The sequence below is a fragment of the Felis catus genome, chromosome D3 (genome assembly GCF_018350175.1).
Source record: "Felis catus isolate Fca126 chromosome D3, F.catus_Fca126_mat1.0, whole genome shotgun sequence".
In the NCBI taxonomy this organism is placed as follows: Eukaryota; Metazoa; Chordata; class Mammalia; order Carnivora; family Felidae; genus Felis; species Felis catus.
The window spans coordinates 66630229-66656265 of record NC_058379.1 but is presented as its reverse complement, the minus strand read 5'-3'; the positions used below and the strand labels follow the sequence as shown (position 1 = coordinate 66656265).

The following is a 26037-nucleotide window of genomic DNA, read 5'->3' as shown; positions in this document are numbered from 1 at the left end:
GTCACGGAGGGATGAAGGGTCACGGAGGGGCTCTCACTTTGGTTGCGGGCCTTTCTCCCTGCGAGAAGGAGGTCCATCAACTGGGGTCTAGTCCATAATAAAGGTGAAAGGGCAGAGTCATCCACTCTGGAGTCTTCCAGAAGAAAAACTTATTTCTTTGTCCCTTTTTCCTTATACCTGCCCCACCATAAAATCTCCATAAAATAGGGATTCTTGGCTAAATTCAAAGGGTGGTAATTAACGAGAAGCGTAAAGCCAAGAATTCTAAGGAGGAGTCAACTAGTTGAAAGATTATTTGAGGGAATTTCTAGTATGTGACATGAGCCTGACGAGGGAACTAGTGAGCACCTCCTCCTAGCTTCTGCAGACCAGAAGGACAGACAGGGCTTAAATTAGAGCAGGAGGGATTTAGGGCAGACTTTTGGAGAATGTTTTCACTTCTAATAATCATAAAGTGCACATGAGTATGCTATCAAAAAGGATTAGGCCTCTGCCCCACCACTGCCTTTAAGGCAAGGAGTAGTTCTTGGTTTTCAGTCCCAGCCACACTGGCGGTGGCCTCTGTTTTTAAAAATACTTCTTGTATACAAGGAAGCATAATTGCCATGCAGCATCATATCTTCAGTGCCACTTGCGTTACCCCAGGGGCTTATCAACAGCAGCATCTGGAATCAGTCAGCAGTCAAGCAATCAGTCAGTATGGAAGGTTGCATTATACATGCAGCATTGTGGGAAGAGGAGTAAGATTATCAAGATAGAGCATCTCACAGACGATGAGGTCATTCACCAGAAAAACAGTAATAGCAACAAACGCAATGTACCTTCTGTTTGCCTGCCTTTTAATAGTTATTACCCAATCTAAGGCCACTACTTTTAGTTTTGCAGATTGTGTATAGAAATATATCATCTAGAGCTGAGCAGTGGATAACCTGCCCCACCATTCATGGCAACCCTGTCACTCATAGAATATCATTTAAAGCTTTGCAGGTATAGAATTCCTTTTACATTTTAAACTGACTTCACATTCACTCGGTCCTCCTGACAGTTTTGTGAGATTGCAGGGTCCGTGTCGTTTCCCCCAGACTACAGATAAGAAAACCAAGTCCCAGAAAGAAGCTTGGACTGCTCTAGGTGGCTAGAATAATATTAGGAACCAGAGCTGGTAGTTCTTGATGCAGGGCCATTGCTGTCAGCCAAACTCACTTAATCCAGGCTTTCAGGAACACATCTGGGGTGTAAGAGACAGGCTATTGGGGAGTCACTGGGAGCTGAGATAGGAGCTGAGTAAGGGCCTCCTGTACCCTCCTCACCCCTGCCCAGCCCCTCATGGTAGCTAGGTCCCCACTTTATGCCCCTCCTCTCTTCCCCTAGATTTGAGCGGGAGCAGAATGATACCTTCATCATGGAGATCCTGGACATCGCTCCATTCACTAAGATGCGGATCCGAATTGATGGCCTGGGCAGCCGGCCTGAGTGGTTCCTGGAGAGGGTAAAATGTCTTCCCTCCACCCTTTCTGCCCAGCCCTTCTTCCTGCTCTTCTGTGTTGTCAGTGGACCTGGTTAAAGTGCAGATGTCACTTTAGAGGGTTATTACATGAGCCAGGCTCCCAGCAGGAACTGGGGCAGCAGAGGCTTTAATGGTGGGCACTTCAGGCAGGAAGGCAGGAAGCTTTCGGTTGCCCCTGTGATCGCACATTAGGTAGCTGCCTCTTTTTCCATCTTGGGCTCTGCTCTCCCCCACTCAGTCCTCTCCTCTCCCATTCACCAAAAGCTATCTGTTTTGAGTCCCCTCAGGCTCCTACGTCCCTGTTCTGCCATTAACAGATTTTCCTTGAACCAACAATATGGTGCCCACACCAAGGACAGTCTGGCAGACTTCAGGTGTTTATGGCTGACAGTGGTTTTGTTCGTCCGTTCTTCTGTCATTCGCTCTGCAAACGTTCCTTGTGCACAGTGATAGGTACCTCTCAGAAACACGTTTGGATTAATTCCCCATTTCCAAATTTCCAAACTAAGGTGGTCACAGTAGGGGCTTCAGACCCTGTGCAAGTCATACAGAGCAGGGTCTTTGTTTGGAGAGTCTAGGTCAAAAGAACTCATCTCAGGTCTGGAGTCGTGGGTCTTTGGGGTTCAGCCAAGGGGGATGCATTAGCAGGTGGGCAGCTGATGGAAGTGAGGGCAGGTGTTCCCACACTGGCTCCCTCACCCAGATCCTACTGAAGAACATGAATACTGGAGACCTGACCATGTTCTACTATGGAGACTGGCTGTCCCAGCGGAAGGGCAAGAAGACCCTGGTGTGTGAAATGTGCGCTGTCATCGATGGGGAGGAGATGATGGAGTGGACCTCCTACACTGTCTCAGTTAAGACCAGTGACATCCTGGGTGAGTCGGTGGGGCCCTCCTGTCTCCCAGTCCCACATCCCACTACCCTTGCCCTTCCTCAAACTCGGGCCCAGGCCAGGGCATTTTTCTTTGGATGACCTTCCAAATGTTAGTCAACACAAGTCCTTTCCACCATATGTCACTGTCTGTCTGAACAAAGTAGTTCTCCCAGTTACTGAATTGGCTCTGTCCCCCATCCCCCAAGGCAGTCTGGGAGAACATGATGAGGCAGTGTGGTCAGAACTTTCGAAAGCTATGCAGGAGCTTAACTCAGAGGCCCTCTGTCTTCCTACTGCTGTCCCATGCCCCTCACGCAGATGCTGTGCATCTCAGAGGCCCTTGGGTTCCTTCCCACATCTGTGTGCTTGGCAGCCATCTTCTGTGTGCCGGCTTTAGGCCTTGGGTCTTAGGATGGAGATATGACCCTGGGCCCTTATGAATCTGACATTCTAGCACAGCCGTGACATGAAGCTCTGCCCAAGGTCTGCATAGGAGCTGGGGAACTCACAAGAGGGTGTCTTACCCAGTTGGGGATAAAGGGCAAGGGTCATGGAGGGCCTCCCAGAGGCAATGCCAAAGTCTAGTCCAGAAATACAGACAGAAGCCACTGAGGCAGATGGAACACCAGATGAAGGGTCTTACGAGCAAAAATACTAGTGTTTGCAAAGGCCTGAAGCTGAGAGGGAACACGCTCTTATGGAGGCAGTGTCTCCCGCCTACCCTTCTCTATATCAAACCTGCTCTCCAGGAGCTGTTGCGAGGAATATGGCAAACTCATTCACACTGATTATAAATGACTAGTGAGGGATGAGCCTGTTTGGTCCTAATAGCTTACATGTTCAACAGAGAAGCATTTAGCCAAAGAAATTAGGCTCTCCTGGTAGGATCTCAGGCACAAGTGATGGGTTAGTATAGCTGGTAAATCTGTTGGCACCTCCCTTCCTCCTTGCTCTTGACAGTGGAATCTTCACTCCTTTTGGTGGAAGTTCCAAGTGTCCACATGTTTTGCACCCTCCATCTCCTCATGATGTGTTCTCAGAAAATAGTTGATAAGTTCCTTAATAACCATAGGGGGTGTGTGTCAGGAAACTTTCATGGAGCCACCTCTTCCAGAAGCATCTCTTTTTTTTAACTAGGGTCAATACCTCTATTTGGCTTAAGCAGATGCTATGAAGCTCTAGTGTAGACTGTCAACCAAGCGTAGATCTGGGGAACAAGGAACTTTCCTATTTCCCTCTGAACCCACATTGTGCAGGAAGGTGTCTGTATTTCTAAACCACAAAGCCAGTCTTCATGGCATACCTTTTAAGTATGGGTGCATTTCCCCCAGAAATAAATGAGTTCTTGCACTAAAACCACTCATACTTGCTAACCAGGACTCCAGTTAGCTCAACAGCATTTACAAGGTACAGAGATAGGACGAAGGATAGAATTGGAGACCCAAGGGTCCCAGGAAACTAACCAGCCCTTTCCAACCTCACCCCTGGCCTCGTCAACATTAAACTTCCCATCCGCACCGCTGGTGCTTCCGAGGAAGCCAGGCTGGAGACCTGGAGAGTAAGTGGGCTGTGCGTTGGAAAGGCTAGCACCTAGAGCCTCTGTCTTTGCACCCCAGGAGCAGGCACCGATGCCAATGTGTTCATCATCATCTTTGGGGAGAATGGGGACAGTGGGACCCTGGCCCTGAAGCAGTCAGCCAATTGGAACAAGTTTGAACGGAACAACACGGACACGTTCAACTTCTCTGACATGCTGAGCCTGGGCCACCTCTGCAAGCTGAGGGTCTGGCATGACAACAAAGGTAACTCCTGCTCAAGGTCAGAGGTGGTGGGGATGGCAGGCCCCAGCTCTCCACCTGAGCCCTTTCCCGTCCCCCTGGCTGCATGTTGACCTTTTACTGCAGGGTGACAGGCAACTAAAAACTGTTGATTGTCACCATTTTTCCACTTGCATCAGTTAGAAAATGTCCTATGTTTCTGGACAAATTTTAGAAATCAAGCTTCGTTCCTAACACCATTTTCTTGTTCATTGCTCTTCCCCTAATGCCTATCACATTGCCTGGACTATAGTAGGGACTTGATATAGTTTTAATGGAATTTATTTATAGCCATGTTTCACTCTCTCAGATCCATTTCTGGTTTGTTCATGCCTCAGTCACAGGAAACCCACATTTCTCTGGAAACAGAGTTTCCCCCATGCCTAATACTTCAAAAATTGAGTCCTGGCCATGAATCTCAGGATCATGATTAGGTCCTCTAATACCAGCTTCCCCACCTTTTCCCCAGCACTGACTGTGCACATATCTAGACTTGCTCATTTTTCTTGGTGCATTTTTCCTTTATGCCAAAACTTGACTGCCAATTATTTCGTATTTCCTCACAGTCAAAACCCTGAAAGAAAAGGGAGGCCCCTCAGCACCACGGACAGCTGCATACAGGTCCTACTGTATTGTTGGCTGCTGCTTACTGTGGTTTATTACATGCCAGACTCTTCAAAAAGCTTGGTTCCTCTCTTGGTAACTCAAGACTATCTGATAGCCTTCTTCCTATAATGGCTCCTGGGCTTAAAGAAACCCAGAGGCACCAATATTATCTTCATTCCTTTGAAAGCAGAGAAGTGGGCCTCCTCGCCTCCAACCAGAATTTGGATCTGAAAGCAGGGAAAGGAAGATGTCTGTATCCTCACTGAACCCAAGTGGTTGGGATACTAGGGTCAGGAGAGGTACAGGGAAGTCCAGGTTCTGTGCCTAGCTTCCTCTTTATAGTAACTTTCTCCTCCATAGATGGAAGCTTAAATGTTAATATAAGCCAAGACAGCTAAATATGTCCTTAAGCGCTCTCTCTATGCCACGTTTTTTCATATTTAGTTTAAAAATATTCAAGCTACATTATGCTTCCCTTGCATAGCAATTTATGAGGACAAAAATATTTCATTTGAGAGCCTTCCACCAAAAAAAGTTGTGGATCCCTGAACAGATACCATATAAGTTACAAACATTTAGTTAACTTAATAGTATGGCAGTTATCTCTTTCCTTGATTCTACCTTTCCATCTTTTCTGTTTATCCAGAAATTTTTTAATGAAAAGATTTAAGCCTGCACAAAAGTGAGGGAAATAGTATAATCAACTTCCACATACCCATCACGTAGATTCAACAGCTATGACTTGTCATACTTGCTTTCCTCTTTTCACTTTTTCTTTTTCTTTCTTGTTTTCTTTTTGGTTGCTATGTTTCCCTTTTAAAAATGGACACTTCTATTTTTTTAACGTTTTTCCATCTCCAAGAGACAGAAAGAGACAGAGCATGAGCAGGGGAGGGGCATAGAGGGAGACACAGAATGCGAAGCAGGCCCCAGGCTCCAAGCCGCCAGCATGGAGCCCGACGCGGGGCTCGAACCCACAAGCCGTGAGTTCGTGACCTGAGCTGAAATCAGCCACCAACCAACCAAGCCACTCAGGCGCCCCAAAAATGCACATTTCTAAATGAAATCCAGTGCCACTACACTTAAGCGTGACTTCCTTGTGTCGTCCAATTTCCACTCCGTATGCAAATTGCCTTAATATGAAAAATGTCTTTGTATTTTGATTTTGCTTGAATCTGGATGAAAATAAGGTCCACACACACTGCATTTATCTGTGACTTCCCCTTAGTATCTGTTAATGCAGAGCATGCTGACTCCCTTTATTTTTTTTCATGCTATTGGCTTGTCGAAGGAAGTGGGCCCAATGATCTGTAGCATGTCTCTATTCTGGACCTGCCTGTCTACTTCTTCATGGCGTCACCTCCTCTTTATTCCCCATATTTCATACAATCTGGAAGTCAGCTCTAAAGGCTTGCCTGGATTCAGGTTCAACTTTCTTTGGCAAGAATACTTTAGAGGTGATATCAGGACTTCTTTACAATGGGAATCGTGTATTTCACATTACACCACAGCAGCTCTACTCTTCCTGATTCTCCCATCCAATAGTGGGTGCGGGGACTATCTGCCTGGTTACCCCAACCACCGCCCCCCACCACCAGTCCCATAACTCTTCATCTAATGGCTTCATCCAGTAATGATCAATTAGGATTACGAATGGTGATTTTCTAATTGTCCTTTCTTATCCACTTACTAGTTAGAATGCTTTTGTAAAAAATAAATAAATAAAATATAACTTTACAAGAGGAGACTGTTTAAGAAACAGACTCGCTCATAATAGGTTTCAGAGGACTCGCTGTGGATCCCCAGGGTCTCCACTCTCAGGCTAGTGCTGGCCACACAGTTAGCCAAGCTGTAACTGTGGGTTTGTCTTCACTAGTGAAAGCCAACCATGTGATATCAGCCTTCCCAGAGCTACCTGTTCCCAGCTACATGTTTGATAAGTTCTTCGTGGAGCTAGTTGTGGTAGGATCTCTGTCAATCACATCCAATATTTTCAAAACAAGACAACTAAATCAGCAATGAAAAAAAGAGCTGAGGATGAAGTGTGCTTCATCTTAAAGGAGTTAGAGTTTTTACCGTGGTATTTACCATGAAAGGAACGGTTTGTTTATTTTCATAGAATTCTAACTTGAGAAAAGAATTTGGGATGGGTGAGACGATGCCATGCTTTCAGAGGACAAGGTGAAGGGAGGTGCAGTGGGGTGGGAAGCAACCTGCCACCAAGCACCAGGGCAACATGGGCCAGGAAGATTCCTTCTCTGGTTGTCCATGGATAGAGTTAAAGCCAGCCCAGAATCCACCCTTCCCTTCAGCCCACGGCTTTCCTCTGTCACCACCTTGCTTGGAATCCAGGAGATGAAATTCAGGAGTGAAACCTACCTGGGGTGTAAGGCAAGATGAATAGTGTGTTCCAGCAACAGAAATGATCTCATGATGACCCACCTCTCCAATGAATGCCATCCCTCTCGACCGACACTCATGCATACACACACACTCACACACTTATAATTCCCATTGACTCCCACTGGTCATTTTGTCATGATGTGATATGATAGAAAGACCATCATCCTGGAGTCAGAAGAGATGGCATTAAGCCAGTGATTCTCAAGGTGTGGCTCTGGGACCAGCAGCATCAGCATGACTGGGGAACTAGTTAGAGATGGAAATTCTTGGACCTCACCACAAACCCAGTCAATCGGAATCTCTGGGAGAGGGGGGCCTCAGTAATCTATTTCCACAAGCCTTCCAGGTGATTGCAGTGCAGGTGCTAGTTCTCAGCCTTGGATACACATTGAAATCACTGGGCAGCTTTAAAGGCTATTGATACCTCGGTCCTACTCAAGATTCTACTGTAGGTGATTTGGGTAAGGCCTGGATAGTAGAATCAGCCTCTCTCTCTCTCTCTCTCTCTCTCTTTCTCACACACACACCTTCCAAAAGGACCAACATTTTGGTTTCTCATTCTCTGCCTTCCTTTTTACTTGCCTCGCCCTTTCTCTGTTCCACTCTGGAATCCTGTAAGAACCACTCCAGCAGGTCTTATGGACATCATTTCCAGACTGAACACACTGGGGATTATTAAGCAGTTTAGTTAGTTTCATGATATTATCAGGAATCATCTCAGAAAGCAACCAATTTATAACCTTATGGGCGGAACTGGCCCTAGTGTAGAAAAGTAAAACGGTTATTGAGATTTTTTTAAAAGTTTATTGATAACGTAACTCACCACTCTTTTAACTCAACAGAAGGGTTTTAAATTTTAGCATAATTGTTTTAGCAGTCATTGTTTTCCACTTCAGTTGAGATTCACATTTAAACAAATATATGAAGTACTTTTTAAACCCAGAATTGAAGTATCCTAGGACTGCCAATATGCATGCCCTGCCCAGAGCCTCCACATCTGTCACCCACCCCAGAAGTCCCGTGACTGAAGTGTGTGTCCATCTTTCTGTGTCTTTGTGCTTGTAAGACCTTAATGCTTTTGGATCTACAGATGTTGCTGTCAGCAGATGTTGCTGTGGGCAGTGTCCAGTCCTAGAGAATGGCCTTTTGGTGCGGACATTGGGGTGGTCCCCACACCCCCTGGTGACCTTAGAGGGTCAGACATTAGAGTAGAGCATATACAAGCCTTCCTTGTGAGGTTGCCTTGTGAACATACGATGAGCAGCGCGTATCATCACCATAACCTGTCACACCACTGGATTTCCCCCCACTGGTGGCAGGTGCTTTGGCTCTCAGAGTGCTCAGGGACTTGGAAGGGTGGAGAGTAACTGAACTGGTGCATGGTACAAATAATACGCAGCTGCCACAGCAAATGCACACGGACTTATACTTGATGGCTGTGATTTGGGGGGAGCACTTTTGAAGGACGCCCTGCCAGTTAGAACAGAAGTAGATGTATGTTCAATATTAGGCCAAGACCTTTCAAGTTTCACATATACCCTGACGAAATAGCAGCTTCTTATTCATTCTGTAACTGCCGAACAGCCAAGGTCCTCAAAGTCCTAACATACACATTCAGCATCCACTGAGCAGGTACTACCTGCCAGTCAATATGCAAGTCATTAGGGAAACAAAAACAAGTAAGACCAGGTCCCTGTCCCCAGAAGCTCGTGGTCAGGAGAGGAGACACATGTAAACAGTGATGACACAGGGTGGTCAGGATGTGGCCAAGGCAGGTGCAGGGTGCTGTAGGAGCAAGGAGGACATCAGATACAGGCCTCCTGAGCAATCAGGGGACACCAGGGAAGGCTCCCCAGAGGAAGTGATGCCTGCAGTGATTCTGAAAGGATAATGGGCATGAACTAGGTGGATACTGATGTCAGGAAGCAATAGGATTCATCCTTCAGCTGTGTGAACTCCCAGGAAGTCAGTGACACCACTGTGAATCTGACGAAGGCCATGAGCCCTCTCCCTGGTGAATGTGGAATTATGTATAGCACAATTTCTCAGGGCCCTTAGACTGCTTCATGCCTATACGCAAATCTCCCAAGGGCCCATGAACCCCAGGTTAAGGATTTTGCAAAGAGAATTATATGCTCGGGGCTAGAGGAGCCCTCAGAGATCGTCTAACCCACCTCCTCATTTCGTTAACAAGGAAACCAAGGCCCAGAGAAGACAGAGAACTTGTGCGGGGCCACACGGCCAGTGGGCTGGGGGTAGCAGAAAGGTGAAAGCGCATTCGGCTCCCAATCCCCATCACGTCTTTTCCCCAGGGATCTTTCCTGGCTGGCACGTGAGCTACATCGATGTGAAGGACAACTCGCGTGATGAGACCTTCCGCTTCCAATGTGACTGCTGGCTCTCCAGGAGTGAGGGTGACAGGCAGACGCTCCGTGACTTTGCCTGTGCCAACAACGAGATCCGTGATGAGCTGGAGGAGACCAGTACGTGGCGGGGTGGGTGGGGGTGGGCACCCAGGTGTGATTCCGGGGCTGAAGCTTCAGAGTTAAATGCGAGGTAGCTCAGGACGGGATGGAAATGGTGTTGGTAAGTCTGAAGGAGAGACCCTTATAGCTGGAGGGGAATCAGACGTGCAGTGAAGGAAAGAGTCTTGGGAAGGTACATAAATAAACACCCTAAATGTTACTCGGTGAACTTGGAACAGCCAGGACACTGCTACCAAATCTTGGCCCCAATCATGGGGATTAATTAGGTAGCAGGAAAAACACTGGGGACAAGCTTATCCTGTCCCGAGGTCCAGGCTGGGCACTTTGGTGGGAAGCCTTCTCTGGGTTGTTTTTATATCATGGGCTCCATACAATTGGTACCTGTGGCCACAGCTGACAGATCAAACTTCTGGAAACAGAATTTGCAGGGGGAGCCAGCATCCCCATCGGCCGCTTTCTTTGATCCTTCCTCAGGTGATATTTAAAGGGAAAGAGTTTAAATTGATCCCTAAAGTGGCTGGCCATCCAGGACTAGGGAGTTGTTTCTTTAATACAGATGCCGGCATCTGGGTCCAACAGATTCAAAGAAACCTTATCAAAGGCAGAGCCCGGTGTAAAGAAAGGATTTTTTAACCTTAGTTTTTAAGGGAACACTAACTGCAGTAAGGGGTGAACCCTCAAATCTCAATGGCTTAACAAACCAAAATGTATTTCTCACTCATGTGATAAACCATACAGTGTGGTTGTTGGCAGGAGACCTTCCACGCTGTGATTGGGGGACCCAAGCTCTTTTGATCTGTGTCTCTGCCATTTTCAACATTCTTGGAAAAGGGAGGAGAGTGTGGAGTAGGCATACTCCCCTACCTTCTTAACGAATTGATTGACTTTCTATTGGTGAGAACTAATCACTTGACTCCATCTAGATGCAGGGAAATGTAGTGCCCAGGTGGACAGCCCCTGGGGGTGGGGGGAAAGGAAAGGAAGCACAGATCTCTGGTAGAAAGCCCCCTCCCCTCATGTTGGCCACACCATCCAAACTACCCAACGATGAGATTAGCGGCTCTCAGAGGTAGTGAGCCCCGTGTCCCAGGGAGCACCCAAAGGAGGGGCCAAGCACCCCCTTGTCAGGCTTACTGCACAAGGATGCCTGCCCTAATTCAGAGTGTGGACTCCCAGCTTCTGTAAACCACACTCAGCTGAGGAATTACTGGGTGCCCAGTTTCATTGTAGATGCTGTGAGTGGCACACACCACTTTGTGACCTCCGGTTTGTGTTGACCTTTGCACATGGTAAGTCTCCCTGTACAACTATAAGCTCCCAGAGGTCAGGGACAGAGTCGCTCATTGTTGTAGCCTTCTGCAGCTCTGTAGGCTTTGGGACTCGGTGTGCTGTCACCGCTCAGGGGATGGAAGAAGAGGCGGTCCTTTTCCTTGGAGCCTCATAATCCCGTTAGAGGGAGACGCTGAAGCCCCTTACGCGGTAGGAATGCTTAAGCCCCTGACCCACGTGCCAAGATAAACGCTAGGGGCTCCTCGGGCCACTGGCGTCCAGGGGAGGAGAGATTCGTGATGCTCAGAGCATAATCACTGAGTCTCCTTCACAGATTTCCTGCCAAACAGCTGCTAAGACCTGCGAGGGTTGAGTTGGCAGGGAGATTGCAGAGGGGAGGCGGCACTTGCGTTAGTTCCGGAAGGATGTTACAGACTGGAGATTGGACGGCAAGGGCACGGAGCCCGGGAGCCGGCCTGGATGACTGGTCTTTACTGAGAGGCTGTGGAGGGCAGAGGGGCACCCTCTAGGAGTCCATAGAGGGACAGACGGCCACACCTGTGTCCTCATATTGGAGGGTCATCCTGGGGAGAGCCACGGACACAGCCGGAGCCGAACATCCCAATCCTCAGCTACCTTTATTTAACCATTTGGCAAAGATTTACTGAGCACCTACTAAGGGCCACAGCCTATTCTGAGTTCTGGGACACACCAGTGGATAAAACAAAGACCCTGCCCTTGTGGCACTTACTCTCAGTGTCTGTGACCCCTGGGGCGCCTCTGAGCACTCAGCTTGTGAGAACAACACCCTCTCATACTCAAACAGCTTCATATGTGCAAAGCACTCTACACCTCTGTTCTCATTAGATCCTCACAGTCCTACTCCCACCCCGTGAGCTAGATAGGGTACAAATTCACACCTCTATCCCATGGGTAAGGAAAACAAAAACCCAGAAAGGCGAAGTGACACATCTAAGGCCCATTCACAGCTGGTACAACCCAGGTGACCTGATTCTTAGACCGGGGCTCGCTGCACCGCTGCTGGCTGCCTTGTCTTTATTGGGCCTGGCTGCTACTCCAGATGGGTCGATTGCCCCACCTGCCTCGGCCCCCTGTTCCCTACCTTCACCTCCAACTCCTGTTAGCAGCTCCAGAAGCTGCTCCCAGCCCTCTTCAAGCACCTGCCTCTACAGATGACTCCAATGCGCAGCAGAGCTGAAAGCCATTGGCAGCCTTTAAATAACACTGACATCTGGGTCCTACTCCCAAATTCTGTTGCGATTAATCTGGAGTAAGGCCTGGGCAATAGGATTACCTGCTCATGCGTGCACACACACATGCATGCACACTTGCACGTGTGCCCACATGGTCACGCTCACGCGCGTGCACACATACACCCTTGGGAGGACAAAATAGATCTGTCTCGCTGGGACGTCCTCCAGCAGGACCGGTGCTTCCCTCTTTACAGCCCTTCCCCTCCCTGTTCTCCCTCCCTTGACACCTTTAGGGCTGCTCAGTCAGCCTTCTCTGCAACATTTCCAGCCCAAATATAGTCCATTTTGATGGCCAGCTCCCCAGGGGGTGGGGGACTTCACCGCATCACCGGGCAGCTCTAGAAGATGCTAGAAAACCCATCTTTATACTCACGTTCTTGAAGCTTCCATTCTTTGGCAGTCCCAGTGGAGTCAAACAGAAAATTTCAGGAGTGGCCAGGACTCGTGGCTGTGTATGCCTGAACCCCAGACCTAAGCTGGCTCCAGCAGAGAGGACGCGTGTTGCTTCCCAGAACTCCAAGGCTCGGGCGGAGCTGGTTTCCACTTGGCTGTCTCCAGAGGCTCCAGTCATTTCAGTACATCCCCGTCTCCCCTTTCGTCTCAGCTCTGCTTCTTCCTGTGCATCGTGGGAAGACGGCCACTGGGAGCCCCAGCCCCACAGCCTTCTACTTAACAGCCTCAGTGGAAGGGGAGAGTGTCTCCCACGGGAAGATTCTGGCTGGCCATGCAAGCCACACTGCAGGGGCTCCTTAGAGTGGAGACACTCCTGACACTGCGAGGTGGGCAAGGTGATCTGGAGCAGGAAGTTCCGGAAGCCCGCTGCCGTCCTGCTGGCACTCCACAGCGTCATGTGCCCCTGCGGTTCTTGCCTCGGGACGAACACCTGTTTATCCAGCACCTGCCCACATGATGGGGGGCCCTCAACTATTTGCTCATCTCCCTCTGCAGATGCCATGCCCAGAGCGAGATTTCAAGGGGGTTCTGCTCTCCTCTCTCCTGTCTTGCCACTTGAACTACACTCGTGCCCCAAGAGCCTGTGGTGGCTTTGCTGGCGGCCCCTTAGTGCTGGTGCCTCACGCGATGGCTGCTGAGCCCCTCTCTCCAGCTGAGCTTGTCCTGTGGGTGTGCTGGCCCCACGGATGACCTTACACTGATCCCCACTAGCCTGGGCTCCCCACTGCCCCCATTCTTTCAGGTCGCCAACGCTCCTCTGTCCGTTTCCCCCCAGCAACATAGACACAAAGTTGAGAATCACGCCTTCCACATTTGTATCAAGCTGTCGATGAAATACTGGGAAAGGGGGCAAGGTGAACTACGCTCATTGAAACTTCTTCTCCTCAAAAGACCGCAGATGCCCCTGGCAACATTTGTTCCTAATCTTTCCAAACGTCTTTGCTGATGTACCTTAACCCAGGACCATCAGGAAAGAATGGTCTGTTTGCACCCCGTCTGCATTTGTTCTCAAATCTCAGACTTGAGTTCACCTAGTGAGCCCTGGGTTCCTAGCGCCCTTGCCTCCTCCCCCAGGCGCTGACAAACCACGTCCTCAACAAAGCCCAGGACCCGCTTTGAACTCACGGGTATTGGGTTTGCAGAACTCACCCCGCCCTCTGTGGGGAAAGCGTGAGACCTGACAGTGGCTCGGCCATCGGTCGGCCCCAGCCTTCTGGGCTGGGGTCTATACGGACCCACAGAGCCCCACCTTCTTCAGGAGTTCTATGATGTCTGTGGCTCTCCTGCCCTCTCGTCGGTGACCTGCCTCTTTGTCAGGATTGCTTCCACGCATCTCAGCAGCACGCACTGTCCTGGAGAGAAGCCGCCAGGGCAGAAGGGCTAGCGATACACTGAGCTACAGACACAGCGGCGCCTCGTCTCCCTTGTCTGTATCACGTCCCTGGGAGAGCCGTGCGGAAAGAGCTGTCCTGTGCATCCAGAGTCCCAACCCCTCAACGAGTCCTTTACTGTGGCAAGAGCCATATGCACAGGGGACACTCTGACCGACATTGGTTGTGTCCCGTGTGCCAGCTCCGAGTCTGGCCTGGTCCCTTGGGAGTGGGAGCTGGGTCCCGTGAACTCCCATCCCCTCCCCCCCTCAGTCTTTGCCTGCGCTCCTCCCGCTGCCTAGAACCTCCTTTCATCTCCCGCAGACGGTAATCCTGGCTCCGTCTTCAAGCACAAGCTCAAACGCGACCTCCTTCCTGAAGCTTCCTGTGGCCCAACCATTCATTCATTCACTCCACAAATACTTATTGAGTTCCTGCATGCCAGGCACTGTTCTGGGCACTTAAGATCTATCAGTGAGCAAAACGAAGGCCCCTGCCCCCCTGGAGCTCACATTCAGGTGGGAGGGGGAGTACAGGAAACAATAAAATAAGCAGCAAACCACATAGCATGTTAGGAGGTAGCAGGTGATAAAGAGAATGTCATGGAGCCCCTTAAGGCCACCCGGGGGCGCTGGGGGCAGGCAAGTTGCCATCTTAGGGTGGGTGGGGCGATCTCCACAAGCAAAGTGAGAGAAGTTGGAAGCACTCCAGGGGAACAGTCACCCCAGGGCTCCAGGGACAGCAGGGGGGCAGAGGGGCCGAGTGGGGGGGGGGGCAAGGGGGAGAGCAAATGCGAGAAGACAGAGCTGGGAGAGGTAATGGGCAGCTCATTTGTCCTCTCACCTGGAGCTACTTCAGCCCCTTGTTGCAAGGTTAGCACATCCTTTGTCGCAAGGTTAGCACATTCCATCTGTGGCCTGTGGCAGTCAGTGTGTGCCTGGGGCTGCAGGTGGAGCTCTAGCCCCCCCCCCCCCCCCCCCCCCCCCGCCAGAGTCTAGCCCCATCCTGACCCTTAGCACCGACAAAACAAATGTTGCTGAGTGAATGCAGACATGCTCAAACGAGGCGCAGGGGAGGGGTGCGGTGGTGCTGGGTGAGACTCGGCCTTGAGACAGGGCAGAACCTGACTGCATGTGGATAGGGCTCAGGGCTCTCCTGGAGTCTGGACTGCCTGTAGCTTCCCCCTCACTTCTCCCTCTCTGCCCTCTTTCTGCACGGGATCTCCATTTTGCATCTCGGGGTGGGGGGTGCTGTCCATCCCTGAGAGCCAGGCCCCAGCACCTGTCCCAAAAAACTCCCCATCCCCTGCTTCCTGGTGTCTCACTCCCAGCGGCTCCATGGTCACCAGGCAGAGTGGCTGCTCTATAAATAAAAGACATGCTTATGGTGGCCAGACTGGGGCAGGTTTTTGTTGTAGTGCCTCCTTGTGGGGACTCCAGCCTATCCCCAGGCTGTGGTCTAAGATCGGAAGGAGGACAGAGAAGCTGCTTCCCCCAGCTGACCTTCTCCCACCTTCTCCGCTGCAGCCTACGAGATCGTCATAGAAACGGGCAACGGAGGCGAAACCAGGGAGAACGTCTGGCTCATCCTGGAGGGCAGGAAGAACCGATCCAAAGAGTTTCTCGTGGAAAATTCTTCCCGACAGCGGGCCTTTAGGAAGTAGGAAGAGGGGGTTCCCACTGGGGAGTGAGGGGGGTGGGGTGGGTAAGAGAGGGACCCCCAAAATCAACCCCCTTGGTGGGTGCCCTAAGTATGCAAATGGGCCTAAACTGCAAGCACTTAATTGAGTACCTACTTTGTGCCAATCCTATGCGAACTCCTACGGATGGATGAAACAGGAGATTTATAAAAGGGAAAGGGGGAGATTGCCACGCAAAGAGAGGCCAGTATAAGAGAGGAGAATTTAATTATTCCAACCACTAAAAGGAGAGGATAATTCTGTAACCAGACAGAGGTGCCAATATCACCACCGTGGCAATCCTACTACAATATATCAATATATTAAAGTAGCACATTGTACACCTTACATTTACACGGGTTTGTGTCAAATATATTTCAGTTTTAAAAAGTTAATGGACAGCTACAGCAAACATTAGTAATTAATTAATTAAAGAGAGCCCGCTGTGCGGCAGGACCAGGAATCATGGCGGACCCCATCCAAGTCCGTGCAGACCGCACAGTCTAGTCTGCAAGGGAGCCGTGTAAGACAGCACAGACTAAGTTCTACTTAGGAGGAGGAAGGGAGGAGAGAGCCTCTTAGACGCTTTGTAGGAAAATCAAAACCGGGTCTCGGGAAAAGGCGCTTCTCACCCCTCCTGGTTGACAGGCACAGCCGGGAAACCTCAACTTCTCCTCCACACCAGAGCCACCCCTGAACTGCCCAGATGCCCACTTCATTTCCCCGCTCCCCCAGAACTGCTTACAGAAGTCTCCCCCTCCTGTGACCCACGGCACCTGGCATTTGAACTCCCTCTGCATCGGGATGAAGTATGAGCTCCTTAGACTGGCACCCGCAGACCACCACAGATGGCCGCACCCCACCTTTTCCGTGGCGGCTTCCCTGACTGGACCCCAACTGCAGCCGAGCCAACACGCCCCCCACAGATGCCTCCTTGCCCTCAGTCCCCATCCCGTGACTTGGCCAAGTCCACCTCAGGGGCCTCTTCCCTCCCTCCCTTTGCTGTGCTCTCTGAATCCCCACCACCCTCCCCAGCCTAACCCTCAGGGCCTCACCCTCCTCCCACCTCTGTCTGCTTCGTGATGTTACCACCCCCTCCTGCTGGGACCAGGCTGTGGTTGTCTTGTTCCAGAATGACACTGAACCCCTCCGAGAATGCAGGGCTGACATCAGGTCATGGTTGCCATTCTATCCCTCCTCCTTAGACCAGTGCCTGGAATGCAGTAGGCTTTCAATAAAGGCTCACTTCCTACAGCGGACATCGGCATCTCTTATTAGAGGCCATGCTTTTGTGTCCTGCAGGGGGACCACGGACACGTTCGAGTTTGACAGCGTCTACTTGGGGGACATTGCCTCCCTCTGCGTGGGCCATCTCGCCAGGGAGGACCGGTTCATCCCCAAGAGAGAGCTGGTCTGGCACGTCAAGACCATCACCATCACCGAGATGGAGTACGGCAACGTGTATGTACCGTGCCTCCACCCCTCCCCCCGGAAGGGCTGCTCCCTCCGCACAGCGGGACGGGGCTAGACCACGGGCAAGACGCCAGGACCCAGGGAGCTGTCCCCTTCGAGGCCACCTCGTTCAGGAAACTTACGAGATAGGGAGGGAAAGGCAGCCGTACTCTTTTGGAGCTTTCTGAGCCATAGGCCTACCCTCAGAGGCAGGGACTCGGCCAGATGAATTTGAGGGCTCCAGCCTTTTAATCCAGGGACGCTTCCTTGGAAGAAGTAAGCCAAACAAGACCAGACAGCGGACGCTTCCCTTCCCTCCCCCTCCCATCACTGTGCGATGACAAAGAAATACAGCTTTGAAGCCTGATGCTTCCACTGGCACAGTGAAAGCCCTGCCATCCTTGTGGGCAGACTGGGGATCAGAGCCCAACTGGAGTAATCCCATGGCCCACCTGCCTCTGAGGACCCCGGATAAGGAGCTTTGCATTTCCCCCACCAGGGCCTTCTGGAGACTCAGGCATTTCTGAAGGATTAAGGGTTTTAGTTACCTGGGTAACAGTCCACAGCCATCAGTTTTTCTAATTAAAACCACTTGGTTACCACATTGGATGCCAGAAAGAGCCCCGAGGCCCTGGAAGGCAGGAACAACAGTGTGAAGGCACCGGGAGAGGAGGAAGGGGAAGCTGAGGGCAGTGCTTGCCTCTGGGTGGCTAGACCCGAGGAGTGAGTGACAGGTGACACGTGCAGCTCCCCCGGGCCAGCCTGCCACTGCTCGCTGGGTCACCCCCCAGAGCTGCTGCCACCCGCTCTCCGAGCTGGCCCTGCCCCTGGCGACGCCTTCACGGTGAGCACAGCAGACGGGTGCAGGCTCAACCGGGGCAGCGCCCTCGGCTGCCCTCTCTGGCCTCAGGAGCTCAAGTCGCTCAATGCAGTGTCTCTCCACGCTCCACCTGTGACAGTAGGCTCCCTGGGATGCCCAAGCTTCCCCTTTGGGAATCAGTCAGGAAGGGTTGTGACTTATAAACTTCTGTCTTGACCAACTCAGGCTGCCGTATCAAAATGCCACAGACCGGGTGGCTCCAATAGCAGACCTCTTTTTCTCGCAGTTTTGGAGGCTGGAAGTCAGAGGTCAGGGAACCAGCATGGTTGGGTGCTGGTGAGGCCTTTCTCCCTGACTTGCCGCATCGTCATGGCAGAGAGAGAGAGAGAGAGTGTGTGTTATCCATTGCTCTTTTAGTGAAAAACCAGCCGGTTACAGTAAATCCTGCCAGACTTGCTGGTCCTGGCTGCCTGGAGCGATTACTGATGGAGACTTGAGAGCTGAGACATAGAGGCCCAGAGGAGTTACCATCTCACCCAGCAAGTCGGGCCCAGGGCAGAGCCCCTTCTGCAACCCAGCACTGCCTGCCAACCACATCGAGTATTGCTACCGATACCACACCCCTGCAAACCCCACCCCCCCCCAAAAAACCAAACAGTACAAGAAAATACAATATAATACAGTGCAACACAATGCAATAATAAGAAATAGTCTTCCCTCGAGTTAGCTTTAAACCAGCCATGGTGGCTGTAAGAAAGACACAGAGCCAAAAATCTCAGCACCACCAAGCACCTTCCAGTCTCAGAAGGAAGGGGAAATACGAGCTCAGCCCGGGAGCTTCCTACCCCACAGTCCTGGGGCCGAGTTGTAGAATTTCTCATCCAGGGAAAGAAACCACCATTCCCACACCCTCAAAAGAGGGTGGCCTTTTGTCAGTATGTCACTAGGCCTGGAGGGGGAGGAAGGGATGTCCGTGGAGTGGGGGCTCTGCCCAAAGGGAAGGGGGTGCAGAGAGTCCAGACCCCGAATACTAGAACTGTCACCAAGTCAGCTGTGTGGCCTCAGACGGTAACCGGTCACCTCTCTGTGCTGTCTCCCTCCGGGAAGAGAGCTGGATGTTCACTGGAGTCTGGCGCCGGGGGAAGGACAACAGGGGTCCAGCTCAGGGAGCTCTCGGAGGTCATAGTGCACCGGCCTGTGCAGGTCTCGAGCTTGGTTCCTGATGGATGGCATACATGCGTCCACAGTTCCTTTCCGGCCACCACATTAACCGTACCGTTCGGACTTCCAGGAGTTACAAATGAATTTAATCTCACTCTCCTGTAAACACAGGAGTCTCCAGTTTTCATCTTTCAGCCGGTTCCAGTGGTGACTCCTCCTTAGGGTGTGCCGTACCTTCTAAGGTTCTCCTTTGCACTGAGATCCTCCGGATTCGATGGAAGGCCACACCCAGGGGCTTTTGTTTGTTTCTTTCTTTCTTCTTTTAACCAAATATAACTTCATTGTTTTATCTCAATACCATATATAATACCCAGCCATTATAAAAATTCAAATAATACAAATCGTCTTTTAAGTAAAACTTCCCGAAAGCCCTACCCATCAGAGACAGCCACCATATGAGTGTTTGGTGACCCCGCTCTCTCTGACACTTTTCTAACATCTCACAAACGCTGTTCACAGAAGGGTGATCCTATTTACATGTTTTTCAAATATATTTAATTTTTCATTTGTTATTTTTTGCTTTTGTCATTAGTCTTTCTGATGTTCCTACCCTCCTTTCCAGTGGGTCCACACCTAGAGTCATGACCCCACGGAGCCCTAGGGTCCCACATCTTGGCGATCTTATATGTATGAGAAACGTTTTCCTTATGGGTCTACTAGGGAATATTTTTCAGCCATTAAAAATAATGAATTAAATATGTACCAGATGACTTGGAGCAATTCCCGGGAAAAGCAAGATATGGGAAAACACATATTATATGATGCCATTTTGTAAAGGGAACACTGACATCCCACATATGTCTGTGTCTGTGTGGGTCTGTGCATGGTTGGGTGAAATGGAAGGAAATCTGGCAAGATACACCCGCAACTGTTCCATGGGTTATCTGAGGTAAAGGTGGGATGTGGAAGTGGAAAGGAAGGAGGGAAAAAGGAGAGAGAGCCAAGCGAAAAGGGGAAGAAGAAGAGTGTATTTAGAAAAACACGCATGTGATCACATGATTTGTGCATTTATAGAGAATTATGTATATCAGTCAGCATTTGCATAAAGAAATACATTTTTAAAGAACATCTAAACAAAGATTGAAGTTATCTCCCCCTCCGAGAAAGTGTGGTATGTAACAACAATCCGAATTTATCAAGTGATGAACTGGGGGAAGAGAGAGCTCGAAACAGAATATGGATTTCCTGCCAGTGTCTTTCCGTGGCTGTCTCCTCAGGTGGCGAGGCAGGCTGGCTCTGGGCCCGCTCTGGCTCACCTCGGGCAGTGACTTAGCTTCCCCTTCTGTGAAATGGGAGGATGATGCCTGAAGCTCCGGGTTGTCATGGGAGCCGACGAGATGCAAGGGTGCAAAGCCCCGGTCGGCACTGAGGAAGCAAGCAGAAAATCCTGCTTTTTTTGCGGTTATGGATTTTCATCTAAAAGGGGTCTGATTTTGCACCGTTGGGCACGCCCTTTTAGGGATGCATTCCTGAAGTCATCAGTCAGTGCCAGGACAGCTTATTTCCAAAGCTGTTAAAATATTAGCAGTTGGGAGCGGGAAGAAACCATAGCAGTTGTTCAGTTCAAACCTCTAGCATTGCCAATGGGAAAATCAAGGTCTGGGTAGGAGACGTGGCTTGCCCAAGGTCACAAGAGTAGCAGGTGGCAGGGCTGGAGTAGACCCGAGGCCCCCTTGCACTCCAGGCAGCATTTTCCCACTGTGCCTCCTGACTTCCTCCCTTGTAATTAATTATTAGACTAACTACCATTACCCAGAGGGTAAAATTGGGGGTGTGGAGGGTGGGGATAGAGAGGGGACCTTTTGGTCCAAGACCATTACTCTTGGCCCTGTACTTGCTTCTGCTTATGGGGTTGCCTCAGTAGAGGATTTTCTCTTACCCCCTGCACCCCTCAGACCATGAGCACGTGCATGTACGTGTTTTCACGCACGCACACGCATGCGTGCGTGCACACACACACTCATACTTTAACTCAGCCCAGTGCGAGGGATTTGGGACGTTTCCACTTGGCTTTGCCTGGATCCCGCAGCTGTCCCTGAAGGTGAGAATACCAGGTACAAACATTCATCAGTCCCTTTGAAAGAGCAAGGGGACCAGCACGGTTGGCACGGAGTGAGCTTAGACAAGGCCAGGTGCTCGGTCAGAAAGGCAAACGGCAGGCAGAGGGTCCAACCACATAGGGTCTTGCAGCCCTTGGTAAGGTGGTGATTTTTACTTAATCTAAGAAGCCATTGGAAGGTTCCGAGCAGAGGAATTACATTCTTGGACTTACATGTCCACGGGGTCACTTGGCTGCTGTGGAAAGAATGGACCACAGATAGCAGAAGCAGGGAGACCAGCTAGGAGGCCGATCTAGGAGGGAGGAGGTGGTGGTGACTTGGACCAGACGAGTGGCAGGACAGATAGTGAAATACTGCATACTTTTTCAAGTGGCTGATTCTGGACCTATTTTAAAGGTGGGATTTGCTGGTAGATTTGATGTGGAGTTGTGGGGGGGGGGATGGAAATGAAAGAATCAAGGAGACACTGGAAGGGTAGAGATGCCTCTCGCTGTGGGTTTTAACACAAACAAGACCCCATCCTCATATTTTTTTTTAAATTTTTTTTAATGTTTATTTATTTTTGAGACAGGGAGAGACAGAGCATGAACAGGGGAGGGTCAGAGAGAGGGAGACACAGAATCTGAAGCAGGCTCCAGGCTCAGAGCCCGATGCAGGGCTAGAACTCATGGACCCAGAGATCATGACCTGAGCCGAAGTCGGCGCTTAACCGACTGAGCCACCCAGGTGCCCCCCCATCCTCATATTTTAATGCAGACATTTCCGACCCCATCTCCTGCCACCTGGAGAAGGGATCATTCATGGCCCAGGGGGCCCAGGGGAAGGGTGAGAGCCTTGGCTGGTATCCACTGAGCCTCCTCTGTCCCTGCTAGGTACTTCTTCAACTGTGACTGCCTCATCCCCCTCAAGAGGAAGAGGAAGTACTTCAAGGTGTTCGAGGTCACCAAGACGACCGAAAGCTTTGCCAGCAAGGTCCAGAGCCTGGTGCCGGTCAAGTACGAGGTCATCGTGACGACGGGCTACGAGCCGGGTGCAGGCACCGACGCCAATGTCTTCGTGACCATCTTCGGGGCCAACGGGGACACGGGCAAGCGGGAGCTGAAGCAGAAAATGCGGAACCTCTTCGAGCGGGGCAGCACCGACCGCTTCTTCCTGGAGACGCTAGAGCTGGGCGAGCTGCGCAAGGTGCGGGTGGAGCACGACAGCAGCGGCTACTACTCGGGCTGGCTGGTGGAGAAGGTGGAAGTCACCAACACCAGCACCGGAGTGGCCACCATCTTTAACTGCGGCCGGTGGCTGGACAAGAAGCGGGGCGACGGGCTCACCTGGAGAGACCTCTTCCCTTCCGTCTGAGGGGCCGGAGGCTCTCGATCCCACCGTCTCGCCGAGATGCTCCTGACCACAGCCTGCTGCCTCCACCTTGGCTTTCAGCAGGCCTTTCTCAGAGCCTCCTGGGGCCGGGACTGGGCGCCAGAAGGGTGGCACGGGTGGCGCAGTGGCCCGGAGGCCGCTGCAGGGGACTGCTTGTGGGCCCCGCCCCTCCTCAGTCCCCGGGACCTACAGGAACCGATCACCGCGTGTCGGAATCCCTGGCTGCACAAAAATAACTTCCTGCGCTTTCTTTTCCAGTGACAGCAGTGGCCAGGCTGAGACTTGCCAAGCGTAGATGGGAAACTGGGGCTTCACCCAGGGGATAGAAGTGGGGAAGAGGAGGCCGTCGAGGTGGTGTATTTGAAGAGAAAACTAATTAACACGTTTTTTCCCCCCAAAGCTGGGCTAATTAAATTTTTTACTGACCACACCCCACGAAGAACTCATCTTGGCATCCGCTCACGAAGAAATGCATCCTTTCCCCCAGTTTCAATGACTCCAGTGGCAAACAGAGAAAAGCAGCAGGAGGAAGTGTTTTAGGCCTGGCGGGGGGTGGTTTACAAGCCTGCAAAAAGGTACGTGATCCTGTCCATCATTTATGGGAAACTCTGTGCCAGGTGCCCACTGGTTGTTCTAACCTGTGAGAACACAGTTGAGACCCACAGACCTGAACAGAAGGTGATGGGGCTGGGGGGGGGGGGGACAGAGAGGGACACAAAATAAAGGTGCAGTCTCTGCCCTCCAAGGGATACGACCTTGATGACGAGGCTGCAGGAGAAACACACACACACACACCCTCCCTCGTGGACAGTCACGAAGGGATCTGCAATGCAAGATCCTTGCAAGGCAGCAAGAGCGCCTCAGGTCTCAGCCCTTGACTTCTGAGTTTCCTGCCGAAGCAGGACTGAGTGGAAAGGAAGTCTTCCTATAGGAGGGCACGCCCCCACCCCCGTCACCCTGTGTCCTGTAGCCCAGACAGGTGTAAACTCTTATCGAGGCTGATGGGTCTAAAGCAAGTTCCAGGAGCTCCCAGAGACCCTTGGAGAAAGGCTGAGTTTGCAGGCGCTGGCTCAGAGGCAGCCAGAGAGCTTGGGCGAGCTTGGGCACATTATTTCATCTCCTGGGGACTTGTCCAACAGGGACAATGATAGTAGCTACTGCATAGGTCGTCATACAGACTAAATAAATTAATCTGCGGGCAGTTTAATTCAGCACCTGCACTGAAGGGTATGTCCATCATGTTGAACAAGCAGGCCTCCGGGGAGCTGGGGTGGTGGGGGTGGGGGAGAAGTAATCATGAAACACCTTTATTTGTATCTTTTTCCGTGGAACTGGCCTCCACCCAGCCCCCACCTCCCCAGCACCCCCATGCCCCCGATGAACACTTAGCCAGGCCTCGGCTCTTCTGAACTCTCTTAGGTCGTAAAAAGTGCAACCACCACCTTAAAAGTCACAAAGCCCATTACAGGTGTGCAATTTAAATGTCTGGCTCTGGGGGCGCCTGGGGGGCTCAGTCGGTTGAGCGTCAGGTCGTGATCTCGCAGTTCGTGAGTTCGAGCCTGGCGTCGGGCTCTGTGCTGACAGCTCGGAGCCTGGAGCCTGCTTTGAGTTCTGTGTCTCCCTCTCTCTCTGCCCCTCCCCCACTCACACTCTGTCTCTCTCTCGAAAATAAATGAATATTAAAAAATAATAAATGTCTGGCTTTGATGTAAAGGCCAAAGTCAGGCTCAAAATTCATCTTCTGCCATCCCCCAACTCAGTGCTATCACAGGGGGACCAGAAGTGAAGGAGAAGGACACGCGTGTGTGTGCACACGAGTGCAACTGTGTGTGCAGGTGCGTGTGTGCACACGTGTGGGTGCATGGGGGCGCCCCTCCCCCACCTTGCACTGTCACTCCTGCCCCCCTCTTGCTGACCACGGGTTCCGATCCCTTGGAGAAGGAAGGAAGGGAAGGATGCCTACGGGGGTTCTTTCTCCGTGCTTCAGCCTCCACCTGCCTTGTTTTTAGGACCTAAGACACCCAGATAGTTCCCGCGGCATCCTTTGCTCTGACGAACTCTGGGCATTCGGGCCACTCATCTCTGCTTCCAGCGGCCAGCCAGCCCATCCTTCATCCCTACGGTTTCTGTGGATGGGGCAGGATGCTATGCCTTCAAGCGAGGTGGACACATCCCCTCCCCGGGTAGCCCTGTGGAAGTCGCGGTCACTAGCATTGGGTAAAAGGGCAGCCAGGAGGGAGGGGGTACTCCCAGGCCACCGACAGCAATCTTTGCGTGTCCTGTTCCCGTGGCCATGGCCTCCTCCTCAGCCTCTCCACTGTGTCTGAACCAGCTCAAAGTTGAAAACAGTCTTCCGCCATGCCCCCGGGCAAGCACCGTGTGCTCTCGCTGTGGAATGCGGCAGCTGTCGTCCGGTTGATCCTCCTGAGCTGGCACAGGGACAGCCCGTGTTATCATCCTGCTGCTGCCAGGTCCAGGGTGGGTTCACTCTTACCCAGGTGGGGCAGGCCTGGTTTGCCAACACAACCCACGGCCTCATTAGCCCTTTCCACCCCTTCCCTGCCTGCCTCCTCTGCCCCCCTAACAGGTGGCCTGTTGAGACCCACGACCCTGCTGCTGTGAAGACCCCGTAAACAGTGGTCACACCTTTGGTGCACGAAGACGCACTTTGTTACCCACGAGGCACGTTCCCCCCAGCCCGGTTCCCTGAGTGCCGGGACCTGGGCCATCTCCATCAGGGGCGAGATGCCCACAGCTCCAGGTCCTGCGGGCTCCCCTCCAGCACCACCACACACACTGTCCTCCCTGCTGGGCCCCTGCTGAGACGGCATCGTCTGCCTCAGGTCTCCTGCCGCCCGCCCAGCCACCCATCCCTCCACCATGTTCCCAGGCCTCATGCTAGTCCACTCTCTCTACTCTGTAGGGGCAGAGCGGGCCTCTGACTCACCCACAGGTCCCCAGGGGCAACGCGGGGCTTGAACCAGGCCGTCTGACGCCCTTCACACTCCATGGAGGAGGTGGAGGAGGTGGGGGGAGAGGTGGATAGCCAGGGGAACACAGGGGCTTGCAGAATTCAACACCTGGCAGGTCCAGTCTCCACAGCCCTGCTTCCGTGGGCACCACCTTGCCCGAGGGAGTGTTGGGGCCCCCGGCCAGTCATGTCGTACCGCCCTCCTTTCTCCATCAGGCTGTGCTGAGGATGCAGGCAAAGGTGGGGAGCACCCCCTATAAGGTGGTTGGGGAGAAGGGCACTCTGCCCCGAGGAAGGAACGAGGGACACCCACGAGATGCTCTGCCTTTCAAGTCCGGTCTCTTCCTTGTAGGCTGTCCCAGGAATCCTCCTCTTGGAGGGCAGAAGGCAAGGCTGGGGTTA

At 51.7% G+C, this 26037-nt stretch overlaps 1 protein-coding gene across 4 annotated transcripts in view; it reads left to right on the top strand.

Annotated features, from left to right (window-relative positions):
* Positions 1–24233, top strand: part of LOXHD1 (lipoxygenase homology PLAT domains 1) — a 167433-nt gene extending 143200 nt beyond the window's left edge. For all 4 annotated transcript variants that reach the window (XM_045042203.1, XM_045042202.1, XM_045042200.1 and 1 more), the window contains 7 exons: positions 1372–1489; positions 2211–2385; positions 4001–4186; positions 9523–9693; positions 15589–15721; positions 17043–17201; positions 22166–24233. In XM_045042203.1, coding sequence (XP_044898138.1) covers positions 1372–1489; positions 2211–2385; positions 4001–4186; positions 9523–9693; positions 15589–15721; positions 17043–17201; positions 22166–22646 — 1423 coding nt within the window. In that variant the 3' untranslated portion in view covers positions 22647–24233. The remainder of the gene's footprint in view (positions 1–1371; positions 1490–2210; positions 2386–4000; positions 4187–9522; positions 9694–15588; positions 15722–17042; positions 17202–22165) is intronic.
* Positions 24234–26037: the final 1804 nt, after the last annotated feature.